Source organism: Drosophila ficusphila, unplaced genomic scaffold, assembly GCF_018152265.1.
Source record: "Drosophila ficusphila isolate 14025-0441.05 unplaced genomic scaffold, ASM1815226v1 contig_791, whole genome shotgun sequence".
Lineage (NCBI taxonomy): Eukaryota > Metazoa > Arthropoda > Insecta > Diptera > Drosophilidae > Drosophila > Drosophila ficusphila.
Window position 1 is genome coordinate 8,655,834 of NW_025064737.1, and position 15,292 is coordinate 8,671,125.

At 43.5% G+C, this 15,292-nt stretch overlaps 6 protein-coding genes across 9 annotated transcripts; 4 read left to right on the plus strand and 2 right to left on the minus strand.

Moving 5' to 3' along the window:
* The first annotated feature begins 152 nt into the window (after positions 1-152).
* Positions 153-1,691, plus strand: LOC108087022 (COP9 signalosome complex subunit 5). 2 transcript variants are annotated; one of them, XM_017184190.2, is made up of 3 exons: positions 153-696; positions 758-1,328; positions 1,394-1,691. In XM_017184190.2, the coding sequence occupies exons 1-3, from the start codon at positions 436-438 to the stop codon at positions 1,537-1,539; spliced, it is 978 nt and encodes a 325-aa protein (XP_017039679.1). In that variant the 5' UTR covers positions 153-435; the 3' UTR covers positions 1,540-1,691. The 2 variants fall into 2 exon arrangements, with proteins under 2 accessions (XP_017039679.1, XP_017039678.1); XM_017184189.2 differs by having other exon boundaries at positions 205-696; positions 758-1,334.
* Positions 1,692-2,946: 1,255 nt separating this feature from the next.
* On the plus strand, positions 2,947-5,611 carry LOC108086997 (soluble guanylate cyclase 89Da). Of its 2 annotated transcripts, none has more exons than XM_017184131.1 (2): positions 2,947-3,282; positions 3,541-5,611. In XM_017184131.1, the coding sequence occupies exon 2, from the start codon at positions 3,552-3,554 to the stop codon at positions 5,553-5,555; it is 2,004 nt and encodes a 667-aa protein (XP_017039620.1). In that variant the 5' UTR covers positions 2,947-3,282; positions 3,541-3,551; the 3' UTR covers positions 5,556-5,611. The 2 variants fall into 2 exon arrangements, with proteins under 2 accessions (XP_017039620.1, XP_017039621.1); XM_017184132.1 differs by having other exon boundaries at positions 3,546-5,611.
* Positions 5,612-7,791: 2,180 nt separating this feature from the next.
* On the plus strand, positions 7,792-11,926 carry LOC108087033 (soluble guanylate cyclase 89Db). Of its 2 annotated transcripts, none has more exons than XM_017184202.1 (2): positions 7,792-8,004; positions 9,531-11,926. In XM_017184202.1, exon 2 carries the CDS (start codon positions 9,595-9,597, stop codon positions 11,599-11,601), a length of 2,007 nt encoding a protein of 668 aa, XP_017039691.1. In that variant the 5' UTR covers positions 7,792-8,004; positions 9,531-9,594; the 3' UTR covers positions 11,602-11,926. The 2 variants fall into 2 exon arrangements, with proteins under 2 accessions (XP_017039691.1, XP_017039690.1); XM_017184201.2 differs by having other exon boundaries at positions 7,792-8,223; positions 9,531-11,925.
* Positions 11,927-12,034: 108 nt separating this feature from the next.
* On the plus strand, positions 12,035-12,715 carry LOC108087031 (dihydrofolate reductase). The gene is made up of 2 exons (XM_017184198.2): positions 12,035-12,175; positions 12,228-12,715. The coding sequence occupies exons 1-2, from the start codon at positions 12,096-12,098 to the stop codon at positions 12,697-12,699; spliced, it is 552 nt and encodes a 183-aa protein (XP_017039687.1). The 5' UTR covers positions 12,035-12,095; the 3' UTR covers positions 12,700-12,715.
* LOC108087032 (succinate dehydrogenase assembly factor 3, mitochondrial) lies at positions 12,697-13,332 on the minus strand. The gene is made up of 3 exons (XM_017184200.1): positions 13,136-13,332; positions 12,961-13,070; positions 12,697-12,904 (listed from the first exon to the last, which is right to left on the minus strand). Exons 1-3 carry the CDS (start codon positions 13,215-13,217, stop codon positions 12,713-12,715), a joined length of 384 nt encoding a protein of 127 aa, XP_017039689.1. The 5' UTR covers positions 13,218-13,332; the 3' UTR covers positions 12,697-12,712.
* A 376-nt stretch (positions 13,333-13,708) lies between these two features.
* Positions 13,709-15,279, minus strand: LOC108087030 (derlin-2). Its single transcript, XM_017184197.2, has 3 exons — positions 14,896-15,279; positions 14,292-14,812; positions 13,709-14,235 (listed from the first exon to the last, which is right to left on the minus strand). Exons 1-3 carry the CDS (start codon positions 14,980-14,982, stop codon positions 14,058-14,060), a joined length of 786 nt encoding a protein of 261 aa, XP_017039686.1. The 5' UTR covers positions 14,983-15,279; the 3' UTR covers positions 13,709-14,057.
* Between the last annotated feature and the right edge of the window lie 13 nt (positions 15,280-15,292).

The window sequence follows — 15,292 nt, forward strand, 5'->3', positions numbered from 1 at the left end:
ATGTTTTTAATTATTTAAATGTATGTAATATTTTAATAGTTTAATTTAGTTTTTCATCACTTGATATTATATTGGGGAATTCCAATGTTATTTGACATGAATGGCAGCCCTGGCATTGAAAATCAGTTCACCAGTGCTGCAAAACAGCGAACAACGTAAAGTTTAAATTGATTACCGCAATCAAATTTAATAGGCAAAAAAGTCTTCTAAGAATTGAACAATACCTTATTTAAGGATAACGTGGTAATATCAGTAACCCAAAAAAAAGGAATTTTTTAATCTTTGAATGGGTGATTATTTAACTGTGCCATTCTTAGCACTGGTAATAAGCTATCGATAGTGTAAGCTATCGCGAGTGTCATCCCTAGAATAGAGCCGGAATAAAACAAAAAATTCGCAACAAAAGGCTACAATTTCATTCATAGTATATTCACCATGGACTCCGACGCAGCACAAAAGACCTGGGAGCTGGAGAACAACATCCAGACGCTGCCCAGCTGCGATGAAATTTTCCGCTACGATGCGGAGCAACAGCGCCAAATCATTGACGCAAAGCCCTGGGAAAAGGATCCACACTTCTTCAAGGACATAAAAATCTCGGCTTTGGCGCTCCTCAAGATGGTGATGCACGCCCGCTCTGGCGGAACACTAGAGGTGATGGGTCTGATGTTGGGCAAGGTTGAGGACAACACGATGGTGAGTATTTGGAGCAAGGGAAGAGTTCTTGTTCTTATAAGTAAAGATGTTGTTCTGGTAGATTGTCATGGATGCATTTGCTCTTCCCGTGGAGGGCACAGAGACCCGTGTGAATGCCCAGGCGCAGGCTTACGAATACATGACTGCCTACATGGAAGCTGCCAAGGAAGTGGGCCGCATGGAGCACGCCGTGGGCTGGTACCACAGTCATCCCGGCTACGGTTGCTGGCTGTCCGGCATTGATGTTTCTACGCAGATGCTCAATCAGACGTACCAGGAGCCCTTCGTGGCCATCGTGGTCGATCCGGTGCGCACCGTCTCCGCCGGGAAAGTCTGCCTTGGTGCTTTCCGCACATACCCAAAGGGTTACAAGCCTCCAAACGAGGAGCCCTCTGAGTACCAGACCATCCCGTTAAACAAAATCGAGGACTTTGGTGTTCACTGCAAGCAGTACTATCCCCTGGAAATTAGCTACTTTAAGTCTGCACTGGATCGCAAACTGTTGGACTCTTTGTGGAACAAGTACTGGGTGAATACGTTGGGCAGCTCGGGCTTGCTCACCAACACAGAGTACACCACCGGCCAGATCATGGACCTTTCCGAGAAACTGGAGCAGAGTGAGAACTTTTTAGGTCGCGGTACATAACGAGTCGGAATCGGGAATTGTGCATATAACTGTCAGTTTTTCACTCCACAGGCACCGATGTCAACGAGAAGCGCTCCGAGGACAAGCTGTCCAAGGCCACAAGAGACTGCAGCCGCTCAACCATTGAACTGATACACGGTCTGATGGCCCAGATCGTTAAGGACAAACTCTTCAACAAGGTCGGACTGGGCAAATAGAGCCAGTTTTAGGATATTCTTAATGAATTAAAAAAATTATGGATTTTCTATGCAAACAGGCGAATTGTAAGCCCTTTGGGAAATATTTTAAGTAAGTCAAGCTTATCCAAAAAAATATAAAAGCACCCTCAGGAGGGTAAAAAAACTTTAAATCTATTCTGTAATAAATATTGGGATTGAGTAGTTTCAGCAAGAAACGTTGGTAAATTTAAATAACCTTTTATACTTTAGTGAATTAAGTTTGAAAATACTATTGTTCCGAATTAGTTAAAACTAAGACGTTGTTACTAGGCTTCAAAACCCTTTGACAGTATGGTAGCAAATTTATTTTCTTTTATAAATTTTTGTTTTGCATTATCATTTTATTATTTTTTTTAGGTTATTAATCTTCTCTGCAACTTTTTTTAAATTGAGTTGAAACGCGTAAGATTAAGCATGCCGAAAAACTGAAAATTGGAGCAATTTAAATGGTTTTGAATTGTGAAAGGGAATACGAGCAGACCTCAAAGGAGCAACCGAGTGCCAACGAGTCGAATTTAGCTTTAATTGCTCGTGGATTTTTCGATGTAAATATCGAAAAGCCTGGTTAGCGTCTGGTGGCTGTTGTAATTCCGTCCCTCTCATCAATCAAATGGTTTCATCGTTTGTGTCATTCGGCGTATTTTACAACTTTTATTCCTCGATTGCGTGTCTCGCGATTGGTGGGTGGGGATTCCGAGTAGACTCATAGTCTGCTGTCTGCCCCTGGGAGCATAAGCTACAAGTGAGATGTCAACGGCCTTCCAGCACGTGGCCCAATCAACTGGGCAGGATTGGAGGAGCGGTGAAGAAGGGCACTAATTAAATACGTTGTCACGTTTATGGCCGCTGTGAAGAGCCAAAAGCGGGGTGCTAATGCAAATACCGGTCCTGTTTAACCGTTATCATCACTTCTGCAAGGAATGCTCATTAAAATGTCAACATTTCTGCGTGTGTTTTCATGTCTGTGCCTTCCACGATTTATGCTGTGGAATTTTTAAATCCTCTTAAAAGTAAATGTAAATTGTGGCGCAATACAAGCCGAAAAATCCCACATCAAAAGGGAGCATAAACAAAATTACAGGAGAAGTGATGGCGTTTTAGTAGAAGCAAAACGGACGCCTTTATAAAGATTTACGTGACAAACTCTTCGTTTGTGCGTGTGAGTTATTGGTATAAAAGCAATAAAACTTTCGTTTTTTGATATTTTATCGAAAAGTAACCGTCAATTGGCATCAACAAGGAGCAATGACATGAAATGTAACACTACCAGAGGGGGTTAGACCCACCATTTAGCAAGGGGGGGAGGAGGAGTCTAAAACGACTGCCGAAGGACTATAAAAGTCCGGGCGACAAACGACAGGCGCTTCATTCGCGTCCTGGATGCGAGCTGCGAAGCTAGGAATTTTTCACCCACAAAGTCCACACTCGTTGAGGATATCTTGGCATCCACAGCATCCTACTCACAGTCGTGAGCACCCGTCCAATAAAAATCAAAGTAACAACAATGGAAACAGTGTTCGCTATGTGCTAGTGCGTGTGTGTATTTATTACCTTGGATACTGTCGCCAGCATATGTGCCCAGATTGTGTGTTCATATATATCGGATTTGCATGGAGTTATAAATAAATTGGCTTCAAGGAATTGCAAAGTTGAACTGAAACCATAACGCCGTGAAAGAGGAATAAAAGTCGCCCCTTACTTGAAGGAAACCTGTTGAAGAAGGTTGGTTGGACTTTAAGAACAATATTTTATAAATTTTAAAATTGGTTATAATAATTTCAAATTCTTAGTATTTCAAGTTTAAATAAATAAACCAAAAAGTTCCTATGTTTCTATCAAAAGCTAATTAACCAAATCCCACAAGTTGCCCTAAAATTTCAATAAATTCAGTCATTTGTAGTAGTGTATTAACTAATAACTACAATTAGGTTTAAAGTTGAATAAACAAATAAATAAAACTGTTTAAAACATTTCTTCTAGAATAGTCAACCATGTATGGAATGCTTTACGAGAGTGTCCAGCACTACGTGCAGGAGGAGTACGGAATGGATATTTGGAAGAAAGTCTGTAACATCATCGACTGCAAGCACAACAGCTTCAAGACCCACCAGATTTATCCGGACAAACTGATGCCGGACATCGCCGAAGCTTTGTCCGCTTGCACGGGGGAGTCCTTCGACTTCTGCATGAACTTCTTCGGGAAATGTTTCGTTCGCTTCTTCAGTAATTTTGGTTACGACAAGATGATACGGTCCACCGGCCGGTACTTCTGCGATTTTCTGCAGTCCATAGACAACATACATCTAATTATGCGGTTCACCTATCCCAAAATGAAGTCGCCCAGCATGCAGTTGACCAACATGGATGACAATGGAGCTGTGATTCTCTATCGCAGCAGTCGCACTGGAATGTCCAAGTACTTGATTGGCCAGATGACCGAGGTTGCCCGGGAATTTTACGGATTGGAGATCAAAGCTTATGTGATCGAAAGCCAAAACGACATCAGTGGAGGCACCGCTGGCCCCATAAAACTTACAGAGGGTCCTCTTACCGTGATTGTAAAGTACAGACTGGACTTTGATAATCGGGAGTATATGGCCAAGCGCGTCAATACCGAAGCACATCCTTCTCAGTTAAAAATGCCCACTGTAAAGTTAGATGTCTTTCTCGATTTGTTCCCCTTCACTTTTGTCCTCAATCACGACATGAAAATCACGCACGCTGGAGAGAAGATCGTGGAGACGTGGATTATGCACAATCCCGGTGCGAATCCGAAAGGCTTCATCGGAACCCATGTCATGGACCTGTTCCACTGTCGTCGTCCGAAGGACACCACCATCAACTGGGATACCCTGATCCAAATGAGAGCAGTGCTCTTTGAGTTCGAGCTAATTCGCACAGGACACAATCGCGCTGCCTACGATGCTGTGCTCAATATGGATTTTGAGAACTATGATGAGATGGATTTGAATGAGGCCCAGACAATGGCATTGGCTAAGGCCAAGGAGTTTAACGAAGCACATTCGACGGATGCGGAAGAAGCCGCGGGAGAGGATGAGATTGATCCGGCCACCGGGGAACGTCGATCGTCTCAGGGACTGCGGTCAATCCTGCTCAAGGGCCAGATGTTCTACATCAAGGATGTGGACTCACTGATCTTCCTCTGCAGCCCTTTAATCGAAAATCTCGATGAGTTGCATGGTATAGGTCTGTACCTGAATGATCTCAACCCTCATGGATTGAGCAGAGAGTTGGTGATGGCTGGCTGGCAGCATTGCTCCAAGTTGGAGATCATGTTCGAAAAGGAGGAACAGCGGTCGGATGAGTTGGAAAAGTCATTGGAACTGGCTGATTCCTGGAAACGGCAGGGAGATGAGCTGTTGTACTCCATGATACCACGTCCCATCGCGGAGAGAATGCGACTCAGCCAGGAGCAGGTCTGCCAGAACTTCGAAGAGGTGTCCGTAATCTTCCTCGAGGTGATGAATGTTTATGATGAAGGTCTAAACAGCATTCAGGGAGCCATGCAAGCGGTGAACACCTTGAACAAGGTATTCTCAGCTCTTGATGAGGAGATCATCTCTCCGTTTGTCTACAAGGTGGAAACTGTGGGCATGGTTTACATGGCTGTTTCGGGTGCACCTGATGTGAATCCTCTCCACGCGGAGCACGCCTGTGATTTGGCCTTAAGGGTGATGAAGAAGTTCAAGGCTCACGATTTGGGCGACGTGGCCATTCGGGTGGGTATCAATTCAGGACCCGTGGTGGCCGGAGTGGTGGGCCAAAAGGTTCCCCGATACTGCCTGTTTGGGGACACCGTTAACACTGCCTCTCGAATGGAGAGCAGCAGCGATCCCTGGAAGATCCAGTTGTCCAAGTACACCGGCGATAAAGTTGCCCAGGTGGGATACAAAGTGGAGTCGCGCGGCACCGTCAAGGTCAAAGGCAAGGGCGAAATGGAGACTTACTGGTTGCTGGAGGGACCAGAGGGTTAAAAAAATAGAATACTCAATGTACCTTAATGTTTAGCACTTTGCACTGAAAGATTGTACCACACCTGAAGCTTAATTTGTTGCAATAAAAGAGAAAATTACCTCTTTACGATTTGTGTTTAAATATTTGAATCAAATGAAAAGACTTGAAAAGGTTACGTTTTTTAAATTTGCAAATATAAATTTTGTTTTCTTTAGCCCACGATTCTTGAAATTCTATTTAACGCTTTAGCCCCTTTTTTTAAATAATTTTATTGCATTTTTTTTTTTTTTTCAAATAATATGTACGTTTGTGGAATTTCTTCAGGAATTATAAGAAACCAGAAAAAAAAAACAACTTTTTCTTTAATATAGATAAGTTATTCTTCCTACCCTTCCCCGACAGTCTTCTCACATCCTCAACCCTGTTTCCTCAATTATTAGCTTAATCAACTCCCCGCCTTAGCCATTTCCAACAGACAACCCCCATTGCCGAAAATCCATTTTTAATAACTTTTATGGGCGGTTTGCGTGTCACTTTGCACACCATCAACTGCGCCACCCACGAAGGACTTCCATAAGTCTATACCATCTTTCAGTAGAGTTGGTTGAAGGGTCCTTTCTCCTTCTCCTCCCAGGAATTAAATTAAGTCACTTTGCGTGTGCTGCGAAAGAGCAGCTCAAGTGTCTGGGCCGTTGGCAATTAATTCCGGTACAATACCGATAGTATCTACACTGAAAGAAATAACTTTTTTCTAGTTTATGAAGTTTCAAATAACTTTATTTATACGTCGATTAATAAGACGGATATGGTTAGAATAACGAAAAATTATTTATTTCTTTCAACTACAGTATGATATTTATTTTTTTACAGTGTAATTATTATTACAGCATTAATTAAGTATTTTTTCCTGGAGAACTGAAAGACAACTTATACATATCGTAGTTCTTTGAAGCGCCTGTCCATTGCGTTTATTAATGTCATTTTGAGTGGCTTTTAAGCGAGCCAGAAATATCTTCTCAGACCAGAAAGATTGTCGTCCTTTCTGTCCGTTCATGCACTGCCCATAAAATTGTCAACGTTTATTTAATAGGCTCGACTGAAATCCGTTCCGCCGAAGTGGGACAAAGGCCTTTTGTTCGATGCTTTGGATTCCCCTTTAAATTGCTTTAAAACAACACATCAAATAGAGCCAGGATTCAAACACACATATATTCACATACATTATTGCCGGGATATGCGTGAAATGGAAAGGCATTAAGTACAGATGCCCCAAAGCCATCCACCCATTTGGGAAAAAGGGAAATGGAAAAGCGAATAACTGTACAACAATGATACATTTGACAGAGGGTTTTAAATGTTTCAGGGCGTTGGGATCTATTTCGGAAGTAATTTGGAAATGTTACGATGGGAGCATATGGTCCCTATAAAACACGATAAGGGAAAAACTGTAAAATAAAGTTTAAGAGCTTTTTCAAATCGGATTGGTACCCAACATAACGAGTTTGCTTAGTTTAGCCAAAATCCTAATAACGTGGAAAGTACTAATAAAAAGTATTATAAAATTGGTACTATAAAATTTGTTAGGCTTTAAAAGTTTTTTAGTTTTAAGAGAACAAACAAGAATATTATTTCTTGATGGTATATACTTTAGAACCCCAAAAATATGTAATGCCTCTAAATGTTACACTTTTTCAGGTCTGTGAGCATAAAATCTTCAATACTATTTCATTTTTTAAAGGGATTTTAAATTATGCAAAGGAGCAAAACATTTGTTTATGGTATTGTAGGATAATTAGGAAGCATTATCAAAGTTACCAGCAGTGCTTCTACTTTTGCATCCCTGAAACAACGTTTCAGCAGTAAAGTAAAGTCGAAAGCCCCACAGGACAATACTTTGCACGGAATGCCAGGACCTCGAACGCACATACCGCAAAGTGATGGAGTGGGGGCCATAAAACGAATGAACGGAGAGAAAAATGACTCCTTCGTTTGTGTGTCAATGTTGATACTGTATCGAAAGGAGAGAAAGTGGCAATTGTGGCAAAGAGCATTGACTGCCGATGGAAATAACAGAATAACAACGATGATGATGATGATGATGATCACGATGGTCAAACACAGAAGTGCGTGTCGAGGCGCAGGCACGTAGGTCCTAAGTGGTCCGGAAATATTGCTCCGACTGCAACTCGGTAGTGGGCGGGCTATAAAAGGCCTGACCGCCAAAGGGGCTCGCTTCATTCGACCGACATCGTCCCGGCTAAAAGGGAAAGCTCCGGCAAACAACAGCCCACGGCGGAACCGACGGAACCGACAGACTCTCACGAAGCTCGTCAGTGGAAATCATGAAACAAATCAGACAGCCAGAAGCCAAGGAAGCAGCGACAGGCGGCAAAACAAATTTAGTGTAACAATAGCAACTGCCGACGACGGAACACGGAGTCCGGAAAAGTGAGAGCCACCGAAAAATACGTCCGTATATATAATATATATATATATATGCTACGAATTTACGCATCCGGGGTAGCTGTGTGTGTAAACGTATGCCTCCTTAAATTATAAATAAGCGAAGAGCAAATGCCGCGCGGATAAATTTAAAACTCTTTAAGAGGTGCAGACAACGCGATTCGATGCTGGAGAACTCGACGCGGTTCGGTTAGTGGATTGGTGCGAGGCGAAAAGGAATATAAAGTAAGCGGGGTTCCAAGGGATATGATAAGCTAATTTCACGGTCCCGTAATCAACAATATTTAAGAGGAAATTCCACAGGGTTTATTAAAAACTGAAGCGAAAGCAGTTCGTCAAAGGATTTAAAAACAATTTTGAGTGAGAAAAGTATAACAAAATACAATAATACCAGTTAGAACTTTAAACTTTAAAACATAAATTCCTTCTTTGAAAAATCGGATTCTTTGATGCTCTTAACTTATAATTGATTAACATTTAATAAAGCCACTTTGTATTATCATCTGTAAATTGAGGACCTCTTCCTAGCAACCATAAATTACGAGCGATTAAATCTACTTATTATTAACTTGAGGATAAAAGAGCGGAAGCCAAACGTCGGCCCTGTATATTATATTTGACAGTTTACAATCTCTGACCATTTATCATTCCTAACCATTTTCTTTTAAACACACGAACAACAGAACTCTAGTATACTTTTTACGGCCGAAGGTTTGTTAGAATTTGCATGTTTTTGGTCAGAATTAAACATATTTACACAAACCCCTCAAAGATGTTTGGGAATTTATGGCTTAGTTAGCTAGCATTTGTGGGAAAAAATTTAAAAGGAGGCAGTGCCAACAGCGAATTACCGACAACAGCAAACGGAAATAAGTCAGGAGTACAATGAGCCGGGAACGTGACAAGCTTAAAGGATATTAGGGAAGAGGAGTCGCTGGATTCTCTGCCTGGCTCTGGCACATGAACACAAATTAAACTGTCAGGGCAATAAATCAAATTATAAGGAGGAATAACAGAGTTTCCTTGAGTGCTGTTGAAGGCTAGATAAGAGGAAGTCCCTTGGCACATCGCGCATATGAAACCGTGTTTTATTTACTCTTCAAGTTTGCATCTTAAGTTGATAAGCAGATTATTAAGTTAACTTAAGTAGCGGAGTAAATCCAGCTTTTTATATGAAGTAAATCATTTAAAGAGGCCAAGAGTAAATATCTTATAATTATTTATTTAAAAGTAAAGGCTCCAGGGATTTAAATTATTTTTGATTGACCCAAATTTTCAATTAAACTTACGAGTCTCTACTTACAAGTTTTCTTGACCCAGACCCTTGTCCGTAACCTTCGCTTGTATCCTTAGCTCTCATCAATCACTCGGTTATATATGAGTTTGTTTGGCTAATCCCTGACCCACACAACGAAATTGACTTAAATCCTCCGGGGTCGAACACAGTTTACCTAATTACCAGCTGTGAACGATGGAAAAACTTTGTTTGCCCACACCCTGATTATGCGCCTGCCAACTTTTGCTCGTTTCAGGAAAAACTTTTGCGAAAGCAATTTGGACGATAGACAGGACGAAGCATCCCCAACCACCGCCGCCATGTATGGAATGCTGTACGAGAGTGTGCAGCACTACATCCAGCAGGAGTACGGGATGGAGACCTGGAGGGAGGTCTGCCAGATAGTCGACTGCAAGCACCAGAGCTTCAAAACCCACCAGATCTACCCGGATAAGCTGATGCCAGACTTTGCAGCTGCCCTTTCTGCCAGCACGGGCGAGTCCTTCGACTTCTGCATGAACTTCTTTGGGAAATGTTTCGTGCGGTTCTTCAGTAACTTTGGCTACGACAAGATGATCCGCTCCACGGGCAGGTACTTCTGCGACTTCCTGCAGTCCATCGACAACATCCACGTTCAGATGAGGTTCACATATCCCAAAATGAAGTCGCCCAGCATGCAGTTGACTAGCATGGACGACAATGGCGCAGTGATCCTGTATCGAAGCGGAAGGACTGGAATGTCCAAGTACCTGATTGGCCAGATGACAGAGGTGGCCAAGGAGTTTTACGGCCTGGACATGACCGCCTATGTCCTAGAGAGCCAGAACGATATCTGCGGGGGAACAGCGGGTCCCATTAAGCTTACCGAAGGGCCTTTAACTGTGATTGTAAGGTACCGACTGGACTTCGATAACCGCGACTACATGGCCAAGCGGGTGAATGTCATCGCCCATCCTTCCCAGCTCAAGATGCCCTCGGTGGACCTGAACGTGTTCCTGGAGCTCTTTCCCTTCACCATTGTGCTGGATCACGATATGAAAATCACACTCGCTGGCGAGAAAATCGTTGAGACATGGATCCTTCATAATCCAGGTGTAAATCCAAAAACTTTCATTGGCAGCCACATCTTGGAACGCTTCAAGTGTCGGCGGCCCAAAGACACTCAGATCGAATGGGAGACGATTCTGCAGATGAGAACGGTTCTCTTTGAGTTTGAGTTAATCCGAACAGGACACAACCGCGCTGCCTACGATGCGGCCTTGAACTTTGACTTTGAAAACTTCGATGAAGCCAGCAGTCTTAACGAGGCCCAGGCAATGGCTTTGGCTAGTGCAAAGGAGTTTAGTGCGGAGCACGACAAGGATGAGCCGACCACCTCCACCTCCAAGGACGAAATTGATCCTGCCACGGGACAGAGACGACACTCGGTGGGTCTTCGATCTATCCTACTCAAGGGTCAGATGTTCTACATCAAGGACGTGGACTCGCTGATCTTCCTCTGCAGCCCTTTAATCGAGAATCTGGATGAGCTGCATGGCATTGGTTTGTACCTCAACGATCTCAATCCTCATGGATTGAGTCGGGAGTTGGTGATGGCTGGCTGGCAGCATTGCTCCAAGTTGGAGATCATGTTTGAAAAGGAGGAACAGCGGTCGGATGAGTTGGAAAAGTCCCTGGAACTGGCTGATTCCTGGAAACGGCAGGGTGATGAGCTGTTGTACTCCATGATACCACGTCCCATTGCCGAGAGAATGCGAAAGAGCGAGGAGCACGTCTGTCAGACTTTTGAGGAAGTTTCTGTCATCTTCATTGAGGTGCTAAACGTCTACGACAGTGGATCCAATAACATTCAGGATGCAATGCAGGCAGTGACCACTTTGAACAAGGTTTTTTCGGCCCTTGATGAGGAGATCATTTCCCCATTCGTATACAAAGTGGAGACTGTAGGCATGGTTTACATGGCTGTTTCGGGAGCACCCGATGTGAATCCCCTCCACGCGGAACACGCCTGTGACTTGGCCTTAAGGGTTATGAAAAAGGTGAAGGCTCATGCTCTGCCCGGCGTGGCTATTCGAGTGGGTATCAATTCAGGACCCGTGGTAGCCGGAGTGGTTGGCATGAAGGTACCTCGGTACTGCCTCTTTGGAGATACTGTTAACACAGCCTCACGAATGGAGAGCAGCAGTGATCCCTGGATGATCCAGCTGTCCAACTATACTGCGCTTAAGGTGAAGAAGGTCGGCTACAAGGTCGAAGCGAGGGGATTTGTCAAGGTCAAGGGCAAAGGGGAGATGGAAACCTACTGGCTTCTAGAGGGACCGGAGTAATTTTGTAGAATTTAAGAAATTTGTAATAAATTGTTAATGCCAGGATGCATACTACATAAAGTGTGGGAACACTATACAAATATTTTTTAAAGCTGGAGGTACTAACCTGTATCAGCAGCTTTCATTTGAAAAAGTTTGATCAATTCACTGCGTTGATCGAATAAATTTGTATTATAGGGTCAAGACGAAAGAACGTATTCAAAAACTAATCCTCATTTGTATTTAATAACAATATAAGCCGGGCCTTGTTCTCGCTTTAAAATACAATCTTTCCTAAGTATTTGTAAAAGGAATATGGAATATTTAGCAATAAATACTATGCGTATCCTTATTAATAATATTTTCTATTTGAATGAAATTATCGACCTAAAAATCCGATTAAGGAACGATAAGTGGTAAGACTCGGTTGCGATCGGATTGCTTTCCCGCGCAATCTCGATCAGCTGTTCCAAACAGGTTTACAAGGAAAGTTTTTAACTTCAAAGCAAATAAAAATGTTGCGCTTTAATTTAATAGTGGCGGTTTGCGAGAACTTTGGCATCGGAATCAAGGGAGATCTTCCGTGGCGCCTAAAGTATTTTAATTATAGAAGATAAAACTGAAAACTAAAAGTTCAATCCCTGCAGATCCGAGCTGAAGTATTTTAGCCACACCACAAAGAAGACGAATGATCCTGCCAAGCATAATGCCGTCGTGATGGGTAGGAAAACTTATTTCGGAGTTCCAGAAAGCAAGAGACCTCTCCCCGATCGTCTGAACATAGTGCTGAGCACCACACTTAAACCCGAAGAACTGCCCGAATCAGTACTTCTTTTTCCAAATCTGGAGGAAGCTCTGAAGTTTCTGGAGGGTAAAGAAGAGGTTGAGAACACATGGATCGTGGGTGGCAGTGGTGTTTATGCGGAGGCCATGGCCTCCCCAAAATGCCACCGGCTGTACATAACTAAAATCCAGCAGGAGTTTGAGTGCGACACATTTTTTCCCGCAATCCCCGACAGTTTTCAAGAAGTTACTCCCGAGTCCGATGTTCCACTGGGTGTGCAAGAGGAAAATGGCATAAAATACGAGTACAAGGTCTTAGAAAAACAGTCGCAATAAAGTAAACCTTCTTTTATTTGCCTCGGATGTCCTTTTCCGCAACATTATCATCTCCTACACCTTTGGCCGCCAGCATAAGTTCGTATAATTGCACCACCTGGTCGTCCTTAAGCATTTCAACGGCCTTGGGGTCTATTTGCTCGCCCAACTCGCCCTTGGGCTTCCCACGAATCCCCAGTTGTTGGGTGATTGTGGAGGCATAGCGCTGCAAAGGGTTCATACGTAAAATGAGCACATTTTCAATAATTACGTAAAACTCACAGCCCATTCGGTCATAAAGAGCTGTGCCTCCATGGGATTGCATTTGAGGTGTCGCCGGAACTCGTCTCGTACATAGTTATCACCCAAGGCACGTAGTTCCGCGGGAAGTCCTACGGAAATTGAGAACCAATGTGAAATGGATGCTATTTGTGAGAGGGCTAGTCTTAAATCTTACCTCTGTGGAGTCGCAGAATAGTCTTGTACAGCAGACGAACACGCTGAGGGTGGGTCAGTTGGTTCATCACAATTTTCGACATCCTGAGTTTGTTTACTACACAGCATTCATATTCTATAACAATCCCAGCCGGTTCAAAATAAAGTGTGAGCGGAAAATAACAAAAAACAAACCGCAGTCATGAACAGTTCTAAGTTTCATATGGCAACACTGGTCTGTCAATTTTTAACAGGTGGCAACTATTTGAGAGTGTGTGAGCGCATTTGAATACTTAAACTAACAGATTAAGAATTCCGGTCGAGGATTAATTCAAATAAATAAGCACATCAAAGAAAAAGGTTTTATTTTACAACTAAATTAAAACAGTACTGGTCAATTTAATGTTATATTAATTTAAAGCAAGGCAATTTAAAAACTAAGTTACCTGGCGATAAAATATTCTTTTAGAATATAGTTTGAAAACATTGACTTTGTTTATACTCATTTTATACAGTTTCCCAAATCCTTAAGGATATTGTGCTTTGCAGGAAAAGTTAAAGCCAAAGCTACGCAGGGTTTGAAAACTGGCAGGAGGGCTTTTTACATCATGGTTTATTTGTAGCATATTTGTATATATCATCACATGTGCAGTGTAGGTTTAATCTGTCGTGGATGCATCCCTTGGGGCTAAAATTTGAATTTAAAGAACATCTCGCGTGGAAATTGGGCATTGCATTAGAAAACAAACTAATAAATGACATACACACACGGTCTGCACCAACTTTGGCTAACTATTGCACGCCTCTCTCTTTTCCTCTCAAATACTATACGCCTAATTACACCAAGCACCAAAACGGAAGGTGGCGGAGGGGTACACAACATTGTTGTCGTCGTCGTCGTTTTGAACAGAAAGACGTTTTTACAATCAAGTGTTTTAGTTTTGTTATTGCGGCGCAGCTGCAGCCGGCGGCGCTTGATTCACCGGTTCCTGGTCCTGTTCTCCGGCTACATTCTGCTCCGGCAGCAGCGGTTGACCTTCGTCGCCCCAGGGAAAGCCGCCAGGACGATCCTCAGCGGGCGCTTGGTAATTGCGCTCAATGTGCTCATTAAAGAGGCGTTTCCTGAGGACAAAAAGGAGTTGTTATAAAAATGCTAGTAGACTTCAAAGCAGACTTACAGAAAATAGGGGGTTTTGATCAGTCTATAGCCGTTGGAAATCGTAGGATAGACATCCTCGAGCACAAAGTAGATGTGGCCAACGCCCATGCCGATGACGTCCACCCACACGGTGTTGCCAAGGATCGTGGAACAGCAAAGCAGTACCCAAGGCAGGTAGGGCGCCTGGAAGTTGAGAACGCCGAAAAAGTTCATCGGCACCAGTGGATTCCGGCGTGACCACACATAGACCAGCATCAGTGTAAAGGCCTGGCCCAAAAACAGTAGGTTGACGAAAATTCCGAAGAAGGTCATCAGTACGCCGCCAAAGATGAACATCATGACAAAGTCGGAGCTGCGTCCGCGAAAAGAGCCGTCCTCCAGCATGCGGCAATAGCGATATGTGAACACCATATTGAAGAAAAAGCTAATGCCGATGGTGCCGAAGTACAGGAATGTGGTGGCCAGGCGCCAGATTTGGAACTTGCGAACGATCAGCGTGGGATTGAAGTACAGCTGGAGTGGCGACACTAGGTCCAGATGCTGCAAAGTAAATAAAGTTCGGCAATGAAACACGTACACGTCACCCGCGATAAAGAACCTCGATTCGGGCGTTGGACACTTACCACCGCCAATGTGGTCAGCACACAGACCGTGGTGTAGGCCCGTGTGACCACCGGGATCTCCAGGTAGAACTGCCGCAGCGCATTCATGGCGGCTTCTCCTCCTCCGTTGGATTTGGAATCTGCAGCTTGGCAAGTCGGCTGCGTTTGGATCCTTTGGACTTTTGGAATTCCTCCCCTTGCTCCGCTCACATCCACGAGCGGTCGAGCTATCTCGAGTGGTCGCCCCACCTGGTTGTTCGGATCTCCGGATTGACAATCGGAAATGGATTTGGGGCAGCGCTCAGGCCGATGGAAATAAAAACGGAACGCTAGTTTTTATTTTTATGCATCCGCTAGAGTAGAGGTGGATAAGCATCGATGTTTTAAATTTTTGCAAGCATCGATGTTTGACGTGGAC